The sequence below is a fragment of the Xenopus laevis genome, chromosome 2S (assembly GCF_017654675.1).
Source record: "Xenopus laevis strain J_2021 chromosome 2S, Xenopus_laevis_v10.1, whole genome shotgun sequence".
Classification (NCBI taxonomy): Eukaryota; Metazoa; Chordata; class Amphibia; order Anura; family Pipidae; genus Xenopus; species Xenopus laevis.
The window spans coordinates 116,960,701-116,973,130 of NC_054374.1; the positions used below are offsets into that span (position 1 = coordinate 116,960,701).

The 12,430-nt window shown below is 38.9% G+C and overlaps 1 protein-coding gene across 1 annotated transcript in view; it reads right to left on the reverse strand.

Moving 5' to 3' along the window:
• Positions 1 to 10,694, reverse strand: part of slain1.S (SLAIN motif family member 1 S homeolog) — a 25,662-nt gene extending 14,968 nt beyond the window's left edge. The window contains exons 1-2 of the mRNA XM_018249891.2: positions 9,906 to 10,694; positions 412 to 551 (exon numbers count right to left, since the gene is read on the reverse strand). Coding sequence (XP_018105380.1) covers positions 412 to 551; positions 9,906 to 10,405 — 640 coding nt within the window. The 5' untranslated portion in view covers positions 10,406 to 10,694. The remainder of the gene's footprint in view (positions 1 to 411; positions 552 to 9,905) is intronic.
• Between the last annotated feature and the right edge of the window lie 1,736 nt (positions 10,695 to 12,430).

Here is a 12,430-nt window from a genome sequence, read left to right on the forward strand (position 1 = left end):
ACTGCCAAAAAGCCGGTCATTATACAATTCTAGCATTTTTCAACTGTGTACAGTCACTATGAGAGATACTGGGAGAATAACAATAACAACAGAGCACATAGCCCTCTGCACTGAATTGGTAACAATATCACCAGCCACTTCTGAAGTCATGCAATTCATCTTGCAGAGCAGTGTTGCCAGAGGGAGTAAGTATAGATATACTATACACTGGGTAGTAAGTACAGTATAGAAGAAGCGGAACCTGCAGGGGGGCAGAAGAGTAAAGGGTCCATTGTGGTCTTAATTAATGAGCAATTTGAAGTTGCTGACATCTAGGTAGTAACCATTGTAGTAACTAATTAAATAAATGACAACACTTTGAAAAAAAAGTGTGAGTTGATAGAAAAAGTAGAATCAATTCCTCGTGCTTACCTTGCTCTAATCTGAAGCAAAGGGATCGCTTAGCAGCTTCTATCTCAGGCGACGGATTGTCTAAAACTTGTCTACACCACTGCTCTGGACTCAGAGCTGAGTCAAATGGCCTCTGATTCTTTGTAGGGGAGACATATAACCTGAAAAAAAACAACAATTATGTAGCATGAAAGTCGGATTTATCCCACAAAGCATTATCCACTGTGCTGGTCTCAGCTACTGAGTTGCTGCAATTGAAACTACAAGAGAAAATGTGACATGTGGCACATGCAGTATTTTGAGAGTTTTTAGATCCTCTCTGTTCTGTGACTTTAATAAAAATAAGAAGTGGGTATGTCCTAAGGATAATGTCATGCAATGTTTTATTTCACCAGTGTTAATGTGCCAGTGGGGAGGATGGCACTCTGTTGCCATCCGTCCCACCTATCACTGCACACTAGTGGCGAATTTTGGGGCAAAAACACACAGCTGTGCATTTTCTGGATGGCTGCTGGTTGGGGTTTTTGTATTTACACTGATGGTGAAAACATCACATGACACATTAGCCCAACACACATTTCCCATAAGCTAAGTTGGAGGAGCGAAGCCAATCAGACAACATGTGTTCCTGAATACCTGACAACCAGGTGCAACTCTAAGCAACTCCAAAATGTAACATCTAGGGGCAGATTTATGTTATTTTTTCCACTATTCCAATTTATTTTGCACCCAAACTCACACAATTGAATCATATTTTCGAAAAACTCGAATGTCTGTGAGTCAATAAGGAAAAACAAAAAATTAAATGTAAAAATCAGTTTTTTATCAAAAAAATCAATCAGAGTTTTCGGGACATAAATTCGATCAATTCGAGTTTTTAGGATATTATTTAAATCGATTGGAGTTTTTTCAGGACATACATTTATTCATTAGAGTTTTTTTCCGTGTAGTTTTTCATGCAAATTTCTGACATTCTGATTTTTCCATAAACAGGCAAACATTCGAAATTCGAGTTTATCCTTGGTAGAAAAACCCTTGCACAACTCACAAATTCAATTCTTGATAAATATGCCCGCTAACCTTTACATGCCAGGAACCATAGAACTGAATGCTTCAACAAAGACGGACCAGAGAAATAATTCTGTAGATTCTACATTTTGTCTTTTTTATGTTGCACTGCATGTTGTCTGGAAAGAGCACAGATGCCCAGCAATGAAATAGTTGAAGCCACATTTTTAGCAACATGTTATGTAATGGTAGATATATATTCTTAGAACTTCATTACAAGACAGATTCTCAGTATCCTACTCCAGACATGAATATGTAAGAAAAACCTAAATTTTATTACAGAAACACAGAAAATAGTTCCATTTTTTTGAAACAATTATAGACTTGGAGCATGAAAACTGTCAGGCATTTTTCCATATTCCTGTAATATTTTTTTTACTTATTCTTGGCTTCTCAATTACTACCTCGTTTTGAAGTTCTGATTCTCTTCTCAAGCTGAAGATCTGGGGCACAAGCACCCAGTCCCTACATTACATTTGCTGGTGAGCGATTACCTTTTCAATGTGCCATTTTTTCCTATATTCAAACACTTATTCTAGGCATGATATATGCCTTATCATTTCTGTAAAGCTACAATGAATATTTAGAATCTGGTCTGCCCTCAGACCAAATCATGCCAAATGGTATCCTCACAATGTATTTTATTTATTCCAAAGTCACTGCACTTTGAACCTGTATTACTGTCACCGTCGGCACCCTAAAACCAGAATCTATGCTAAGCACCCTGTTCTCGGCTCTTGCTTCTGCTTTTAACAGCCGCCTTTCACCTCAGGAGGAGCCCTCGGCTAATCGTATGCTGCCAGGTCTTATTAAGAGAGGTGCCAAGTGAAGGGTTCTGGATGAGCAAAGGGGCACAACGGTAAAGCAAAAGTTTTTTGGGCAGAAGGTCACAGTACAAGGTGTAGGCAGAAAGCGTAGTCAAATCAGGCCAGGGAGGGGCAGGCAAGGGTCAAACCAGGAGATCAATCAGGAGGGATATGGATATAGAAGAGTTGGTTACCAGGCAGGGTCAGGATTTCAGAGATCAGAATCATCAAAACAGGCAGGGGTCACAACAGGTATCAGATAACAGACATGCGCCTATAAATAGAAGGAATGCATCGCCGCGCGCACCCTAAGCGACCGGCATTTCAGACAAAGAGGAGCGGCGTGGTGGGCGTCCCCGCCACACCACTAGCCCACCAGAGAGGTAAGTTGTCACAATTACTCAATGAACTTCAATATGTCATTGTAGAATTAAAATAAGACATATGTCACAGTCACACAGTTTCTGCTGTTACAGTTTGATCTAGATTCAAGGAATGAGACTGCTTTATTGCTTGGCTCCTGCTCTGAATATAAAGCTAATCTTCAGGCCTTGCTCCTGAAAAATGTTTAGTTTATCCAGCGCCTGGCCTACTAAGAAGATAGATTGGTATCAACAGCTTAAAGGGCTTAAGAAAAAGGAAGAAAACAGTTAGAACTGGGTCGTGCACTTACAAATGAAGCAAGCTGTTTTTTGAATTTGGAGGGCTGGGTTTGGTATGGACAAAAGCAAAAGAAAACTGGTGGTGGAAGTTGCACCTTAACAACAACAGAGGGGAAGAAGGTTAGACAAAGTGTTGATCTACATTGTACCCTACGATCATCATTTTGTACTAATATCCCTGCTGTCTCCCATTTTTCGTCACTGTTGCTTTACAAGCCCTACCTTTATCTCAGGGCATTGTGATATATATTATGGACTTTTCCCGGGGGGAGGCATATTCACTTCTATATCCAACAAAATATTTGGTTTTGCCATATAAATGAAAAAATAATATCAAAATCTCTAACATGACTTTTTATTTTATTTGGCTATTTTATTTAAATTAAATTCGTATTTTACTCTATTCTTAATTGCTATTACAGAAAAAATATTAGATCTGTATAAACAGGGACTTCCTATAATGCAATAACTGGTTCCTTTGACAAATTTAGTAACCTGCCTCCTGCAAACCCACACTTCCAAACATGCCATTTGTCCCTGAACAATCTAATTCATAATCATGCAACAAAAACTGAACAAAACAGTAATTTTTCATTTCAAAACATAGTTGCATGCCTTCTGAGGGGATATATTAAGTGGTATTAATGTAAAACAACTACAAAAACATGTCTGTTTGTCAGCATGTGGTAACGACAGATGGTCCATTAGCGATTTTAATGGAGAAGAATATATTATACAGTGTATAACTTCTGCACTGTGACTGTAAGTGAAAGATAGAAAGTGTACTATTATAAACACAAGGTTGCTTTTGAGGTCAGTGACTCAACCAAAGCATACTACATTGCAAACTACCTCCTTTACTTTAAAGTAGCATACAAAACATTAGAATAAATGCTATACATAATTATATATCACTCTATGGCACTGTTACCAGCTGGAGACAACACTATCCTTTCCGCACCCTAAAGAACAGCAATACTGTCAGCATATTCTCAACTGAGTGCTTCAGAACCTCCATGATGGAGCAAATGAGTGTCCAGTGTACTTTATCCAATCAGTAATTGGCACTTCCTAGAGTCCTTACTTGTAAAATTATATGTAGATTATCTTGTCTCACCCTTTTCCAGATGCTGAATAGACCTTTGCAGGTGTTGAATGTATGATATCATACCCAAGATGTAGTATTTCTTAATAATTAAAATATTACATGTAATATCATTTCAATTATGTAAATATATACTACTGAATACTAATTTGCATTAGTTGATGTTAGTTTAAATAGATGATCTAAGTAAGAGATCTTTATTCACTGTTCATTATATAAGCTCATTTAGGAAGGTGAGGCTGCTTACAAACTGGTTTACAAACTGGTTTACAAACTGGTTTAGAAGCTGCTCTCTTGAAAGGTTAGTGGTGTGCATCCAACAATAAGTATTCAAAAAATACATGGTAACACTAGCTGCCCACACCAGCCTTGATTTTGGGATAAGCATTTTTGTCTATGATTATAGCAGAATGCTGGTATCATTTGTATTATAACCAATAAAGATCTTTTGTTTGTATGAACACACCCTCTAATAAACTTTGTCTGTCAAGTGTGTTCCTTAAAGAGGTACTGTATAGGATTCCTTTTGGACTTGAGAATCTCAAGTGCACAGAGATGTACTTACACCACATGAATGAAATTATTTATGGCAATACTCACCCCAAATTTCATAGGGGCTAAAGCCATATTTTAACACCAGCATATTCAGATTCAGATTGGCTATACAAAGAAAAATTAACTAACTACTAAACTAACATTGTTGCTTTAGCTTCTGGCTGAATAAAAGAGAATGCCTTTCTGTCACTATTGATATGAAGCATTTTATTTAGATTTTCAGGTTTTTCTTCAGGTCTCACAATGAAAGTAATTTTCTGCCTAGCAGCATTAGTGAATTAGTAACTGGATCTGTAAATAAACCTTATCTATATTACTATGTGATTATCTAGAGTCACACCAATGCAGTTGCCAGTTGTATCCAATAAACAGTTTGTTTTGATTGGTCTACTACAAGTTAGAACATGAAAGCAAAGATCTTATTGGTTTCTAATGGCCAATGCACTTGTGCATTTCATTACCTACTGTATGTTAGTAAATCTGCCCTATTTATGGACTGTGCCCAAAAGCCTTATATTCTAATCTGGAATATTGCAAATAGTGAAATATTTCAAAAAGCATTCAAAATAAAATCTGATTGCAAATTGTTTTAAAATCTTGGTGTCTTCATCAATGCCTGCTGGCCAATTGGGAGCCAGGTAGGGCTCCCAATAGTGGGCAACATGCAAATGTACACAAAACTGACCGCCTCCATTATGAAGAAATGCAGAAGGAGGACTATAAGATGAAAATACAGTTTGCTTAGACGTCCGTGTATGTCGAGTGATGTAATCAGTTATAATCAATGCCTTGTGATATAATTTATGTCACATGACCCACAGAAACTTGTATATTATTAAAAATAATGTACTTCTAGCTTAGCATATTATCAGTCACTTCGGAGTTCCATGACTGGTATAAGAGTGCTCTGCCTGGAGCCTCAGGACTCCTCAATGATTTATAATCTTCATATTTTATAATAGGGGGTCCATTATTCCCTTTATATACTAGGCAGCATGACATTCAACAAGTGGGCACAGAAACACCTCGCTAAGGATTAGTACTACTAATAGAGACGTTTAACTGCACTGTGCAGTAAGCTGCAATAAAACCTATTTCCTACATTGTGTAGCTTACTGATCCTGGACGTTAAACAATTTTGGCCAGCAAAAGATCTTGATCAAGGCCACACTAAACCAGCTGTGCGTCTCTGTCAGCATCAGCAGCTTACACACACACACACACACAAAAAGGTCTCCCACATGGCCCTATAACATATGGCAAGTTCTTGTATGTCTTTTTGCATGAAAGCCCTGCTGCAGTAATTGGGGCACTTAGGAAATATGAGCCCCCTGCAACAAAATCAATAACAATATGGAAAGGCTTGCACCTAATGGCTACATTACCAGCTAGCATTGTGCATGCAAACATCCGTGTGGCCAGCATTATACATTAAAACACAGTATTTTTGACCGGCAATGTTTATATGTAAAACTGAAAAAACTCAGTGCAGAGCAATTTAACTGAGTTATGTGATAAAATATACACTGTTTGGTGCTAGTCTAGTGACACACATCATCAGTTGGTAGCATTTACTGATCGCCTACTTATATGCAAATTTTCTTATTGATTGCTATGTGCTATGCTACTTCTTTAGCACCTACCATTATGACCATCCACTATCACATCCGATATCAAAAGTACAAATGTATAGCGCTAGCGCCATGAAGGCACTCCTTATCTTAAAAGGTCTTTATTAGAGCAAAGGGCACAGACTGCTGCAGAAGCAATATTTAAGGCTACCATGAGATACTGGCAAATTGATGCATTGCTTCTGCAGCACTCTGTAACTGTTGCTCCCATAAAGACTTTTTAATATATGGAGGGTCTTCATGACATTGAACATTTGTGCTTTTTATAATATAATAAAAAAAGAACAAATTTGCCAAGGTTTAGATCAGTGATCCCCAACCAGCAGCTTGTGGGCAAGTTTTGGTTTTATAAAAAACAAGTGCACTGCCAAACAGAGCCTCAATGTAGGTTGACAATCCACATAGTGGCTACCAAATGTCCAATCACAGCACTTATTTGGCACCCCAAGAACATTTTTCATGCTTGTGTTGCTCCCCAACTCCTTTTTCTTCTGAATGTTGCTCATGGGTTCAAAAGGTTGGAGATCCCTGGTCTAGATGCTTGCTTTAAAGCAGCTGAGCAGTAAATCCTACCTGCTGATTGCTGGCTATGAGTTTTAAGGCTGGCAGCAAACTTTGTACCTTTTACTACAATACCCCCTAAGGGTAATATCATAAAAGATAAAAATCTAGCCGCAGATCTGTTTGCCAAAAAAAGCAAATCATATAGATTGGATTGGCCCAACCTGTAGCTAGCTTCAAGATTTAGCTAAATAGAGGTACAGGTATGGGACCTGTTATCCAGAATGCTCAGGACCTGGGGTTTTCCAGATCTTTCTGTAATTTGGGTCTTCATGCCTTAAATAAAAAAACATTAAATAAACCCAATAGGCTGGTTTTGCTTCCAACAATGATTAGTTATGTAGCTTAGTTGGGATGAAGAACAAACTACTGTTTTATTATTACAGAGAAAAAAATTGGATTATTTGGATAAAATTGTGTCTATGGGAGACAGCCATTCCGTAATTCGGAGCTTTCTGGATATCTGGTTTCCGGATAAGGGATCCTATACCTGTACTTCAAAAAAAATCCTAGGATTTGGCCTCATGCTTGGTTTACAGCATTATTATTCAAAATACAACTTTAGGATATATTCTCCAGAAACCTGTTACCCAGAAAGTTCCAAATTATGGGATGGTCATCTCCCATAGGATCCATTTTAATCAAATAATTAAAACGTATTATTATAATTAAATTTTAAAACCTGAAGTTCTTTTTCTCTGTAATAATCAAACAGGACCATGTACAGTATGTGCTCCAAAGTAAGATATAATTAATCCTTATTGGAACCAAAACAATCCCATTGGGTTTATTTAAAGTTTATATGATTTTTAGCAGACTAAAGGTATGGAGATCCAAATTACGGAAAACTCCATATCCAGAAAGACCTAGGCCTCAAGCATTCCAAATAGCAGGTTATTGATCTTAATTTATATAATTAGATCTACTCAACAGTGATATACTGGACAGTGTATATTCATCTACATTAATCTTTGCCTCAGTGGAGTTTAGAATCTATTCTTCATGACATGGACATACCAGGTTTTTATCAGTTTCCATTAACCCATATTTTTGCTTTTGTAGTGTGGGAGAAAACCCATTAAGATTTAGCAACTGACACGTGTGCTCCTTTCATAACCGAACCCAGTACCCTGGTGCTACATGACAGACCAAATATTCATGAATTGTAATTGATAGTTTATTTCTACAGCATTTGCCAGTTAAGGGCAGAAACACACGTGGAGATTTGTAGAGATTCAGTGCCAGGTGGCAAATCGCCTCTTCTTTGGGCGACTAATTTCCCTGAACTGCTTTGAGCTGGCTAGAATCTAAATTGCTGGTGGAATGGCGATTTGTTTTTCCGAAGGCGCCCAAAATTGCCTCACGAGAAAATTTCCGGCAACTTAGGAAAATGAAGCGTGCCGAGTGCCATCCCGCCAGCAATTTTGATTCTAGCCGGGGGAATAAACCTGTTTTAAAATCCCCGCTGTCCACTGATCTGTGAAGTGCGTGCAACTTCTGAAGTGTATTGGTTGTTGAGTCTCCCTAAGATGCGGGTTCAGGGCATTGCACCCGGACCAAGGACTTCAAGCGGTGAGTGACCTGCAAATATTGAATGCTTGTGAACGAGATTAATTAAGCAACAGGTCCAGGGCATACACACCCAGACCCACACAGTCACAGGGTGAGCAGTATTGTTAATGAGCTGAATTCAATTAGTTCACATAAGGGGGGACGAGTTGGAGCGTATCCTATATATTGTTGTATGATTCCAGAGAGGTCGCTTATTTATGTGTTGCGCTGCACTGGAAAGAGTTAACAGAGCTATTTTTTCCTATGGGGCTTGTACTAACATAATAAGTTATGGTATATTATATTGTCATTACTTTTAACATACTATAATAAAGAGAAAAAAACATTTTGTGAATGGATTAAGATTATTGATGAATTATTTTTTACATAACAGCTACATTTAATTTAAAGCGAAGTATCACCAAGACACAATTGATAATTTATTGAGGAAATATATGGGGTATTGTTTTCTCTTTTTACAATAATTACTTTTAACATACTTTCATTTTAGGGTGTTACTGTTCCATTAAAATTGTATTCCGGAGAGAGAGTACCAATAGCAGGAGATTATATATTCTTAATGTCAGAAAAGAAGGTTAAATATACTCAAGGGAAAGCAGATAAGTTAAATGTACTCCCTTAGTGGGAGGGGGAGAATAGGGATGTAAATATACTACGAGAGGAGGGGGGGTGTAATGACAGAACAATTGTTCACATCTGAGCTGATGGGGAGGGTAATAGGTGGACTGCAGAATCCAGCATTTGAAGAAAATCTTGGGAAAACAAAATGTAAAATGTATATACTAAAGAAATAATGAGCAATTACATACTACATGACTACATAGAAGCCAGTCAAGACTGCATCCTGCTACTTAAAATAATTGCTGATCAGTCATGTGGATTTAATTTGTCAGGGTAAGGTGATTAAGTCCTAAACCGTATAGACTAAAAATGTCAGTAATAAATGTGCCCATAGGAATCTGTGCCACAGATAATTAGCCAAAAGGCAATTGTATGAATGTATGACGTGCAAACGAAACAATCCCAAATCCTTCTACTTCATGCCATACTGTAAATTGCTGATGCACTTTCAAAATATGTACACTGCCTGTCACATATAGCAGAAATACCATTCTTGCACCAAAATGGTTAACAGACGAATTAAACGGATATAAATATCTGCCTGAGAGAAAAGCAAATCCTATTGCCTGGAACAGGCTATTACTATGAATGACTAAAGCTATTTGAGCTAATCATGGCCTTTGCTGCCAGAAATATTCCTCCTCTCCTTCATTCAGTCTTTCAGGTGTAGGTTCAGAGCTGTGAGAAAAAAAAAAACCATAACCTCAGATTGAGAGGAACCACTGCAAACTAATCTACATGCAAATCATGGATGTGCTCAGCACACACAAGCAGCTAATGCCAGAAATGGAGGCTCATGTGCCATAGCACTGAAGGAGAGTGATTGCTTTAAAGGGAAACATATATTAAATAACGGAAACACAGCTATGTATCTCTTCATACAATCATACTGGCTCCTGTCTGCACCTTATGAATCCAATCTCATCATCATTACCAGGTTTCCTCATCGCCACTGCAATACCCATCCTCCAGATCCAAAATCTCCACCTCATCCAGTGGGGAAGATCCTGGAACTGTACAGTCATTTTGTGGCCCCTCTGCAGCATTGATGCAGGAAAACGGTAGCCTGTTGTTATTACTGTAATAGCCCATGGAATCTGGGGAAAAGAGGCTGCCGGCCAAGGCTGAAGTGCAGAGCAAAGTGGGCAAAGGACTGGGTAGGAAGAGCCCCGTGGGCCGTGAGAGCACAGGGGAAGAGTGGATACATGTCCCTGGCTGATGCACCACAGAAGGAGGATGCTGATGCTGCAGCAGCAGGTGTGGGCTTGGTGTACAGTTGCTCACAGCACTGGCTCGGTTCCTCAGCTGCTCATTCTGCTTCTCCAGCTTCCTCACCAGCTCTTGCAGCTTCTTCATCTCCAGCTCTGCATTCACCACCAGTCCATTATTGGTGGGAGATCCAGTGCTGCTGCTGCTGCACTTCACCTCTGCCATGGCTCACGCTGCTGCAGCTTTCTATAGCCACTGTCTCAAATCCCCAACAGCCTTAATTTGTAATTCCACCTAGGAGGTAATGTTGCAGGACACTGCCCTGGCTGATAAACCCAGCTTCCTGCAGTCAGGATCTCTGATAGATCCCATATAGCAGGACTATGGACTGCATCTTGCTCAGATCTCACTGAATGTGCCTCCTGTCAGCGGTGGGAATATTAATGTGTGCAGCAGGCTCCCTCCCACAAATGCAAAGCAAGGGAGGAACAAAGAGAAGCCAGTCTCTAAGCATTGCACATCTTCTAATGGCACTGCTCAATCTGCTGACTCTAGAAACCTATATATAAACCTAGATAGGTAGATATATATATATATGTGTCAGAAATGAGGAAGAGTTAGCTATTAAAGGGAAACGTGTATGGAAAAATATATTGCAAATCTGGATTTAATAACATGATGTCCTTGAATTATCTGTAAAAAAAACTCTACTTGTACTATAATTTTAAGGGCGTATTCAGGTATTTAAATAAACATCAAACATAAAGTAAAATGCAGGAATGAGCAAACTGATACCTACCGGAGCTCCCATGGCCAAAAGGTGCTGAGAATTATAGTTCATTAAGATCTGCAAGGCATCTGGTTGGCCACCATGAGAATAAATTGGCCTTAAGTTGGTGTTAATATGGTTCCTATCAAATTCTGCACAATGATATATTTCCATAAACATTAAAGGAAAGTTCTAGCCACATTGAGTAGAGTTATCTTGCACACACAAAGGAAGGTGAGCTACACTGATTATCATCTGATTTACATCACAGAGCTGAGTAAACACAGTTAGCAGTTCCTGACGTGGAGAGGACAAAATAATCTGTTTTCCCAGCATACATAGATATTGAATCTATATAACAATAGGAAAGGACCCAAATAGAAAAATACCGGTAAGCTATAAAACAAACAATAATAATAAACAATAGCAATAAGATTTTAGCCTCGCAGAGCAATTGTTTTTTACTGGGGGGGGGTGAGTGAAAACTGGAAAGAGACAGAGGATAGAAAATAATTCAATAACATTAAAAACAGGGCCGCCATGAGAAATCACGGGGCCCCGTACAACAAAATTTTCAGGGCCCCGCCCACCATGGCCCCCAAGCCCCACTCCAGATCCCGCCCACTCCACGGGACAAGGGAATCCAATCCCAATGCAGATTTACCGGGACTTATTCTTAATGGACCAATGAGGGTACAGGAAACTCTGAGCTGAAATCAAGTAAGTGAGCATGGTCGGCCCACCCCTTAGACAGAAAATCCTGCGGGCCCGGGACAACTGTCCCCCCTGTGACCCCCTGATGGCGGCCCTGATTAAAAATAAAATATGAAGATCAGAATAAGAACCTGAAATAAGAATAGGACATTCTACAACATAGAAATGGAAACACAGTTAATGAAGAGGTAGAACAACCCTTTTAGTTGAATGTTGCAGTTCATCTATACTATACCATGAAAGTAACATTCAGCTAACTTGTTTGCAGGCCATATACTGTAGCTTGTCCCATAGAAAACAGAGATGGCATATTTTATGCCACAGGCTTTGGGGCAAATTCACTAAAGGGTGAATTTTCCCTAGCAAAGGCTCCACCATACTTTGGGCCACTTCGCCAGGAGTAAATTCGTTACCACTACACTAATTCACTAAAATGCGAAGTTACGTCTCTGTAGCCGAACGCTGGCGAAGTTTCGCTAGTGTTAATTCGACAGCACAAGCATTTCATAACAAGCTTTCGCTAGTGTTCGTTTCTGCTTAGAGAAACTAATACTTTTATGCTTAGATCAATTTGAATAGGGTCATAGAGGTCATATATATATGTCTTTATAAGAGCTGTTGGTGCAAATGCTTGAAGTGGTCACTTATTATTAATACAAATATCCAAGGAAGCAAAATAAAGACAAAAGAGATCCTCTATTGTCCTAGACGTGAGCCCACCCTAAAACAAATGTGGCATGCCCCTCAAATGGTTGGAATTTTTTTTT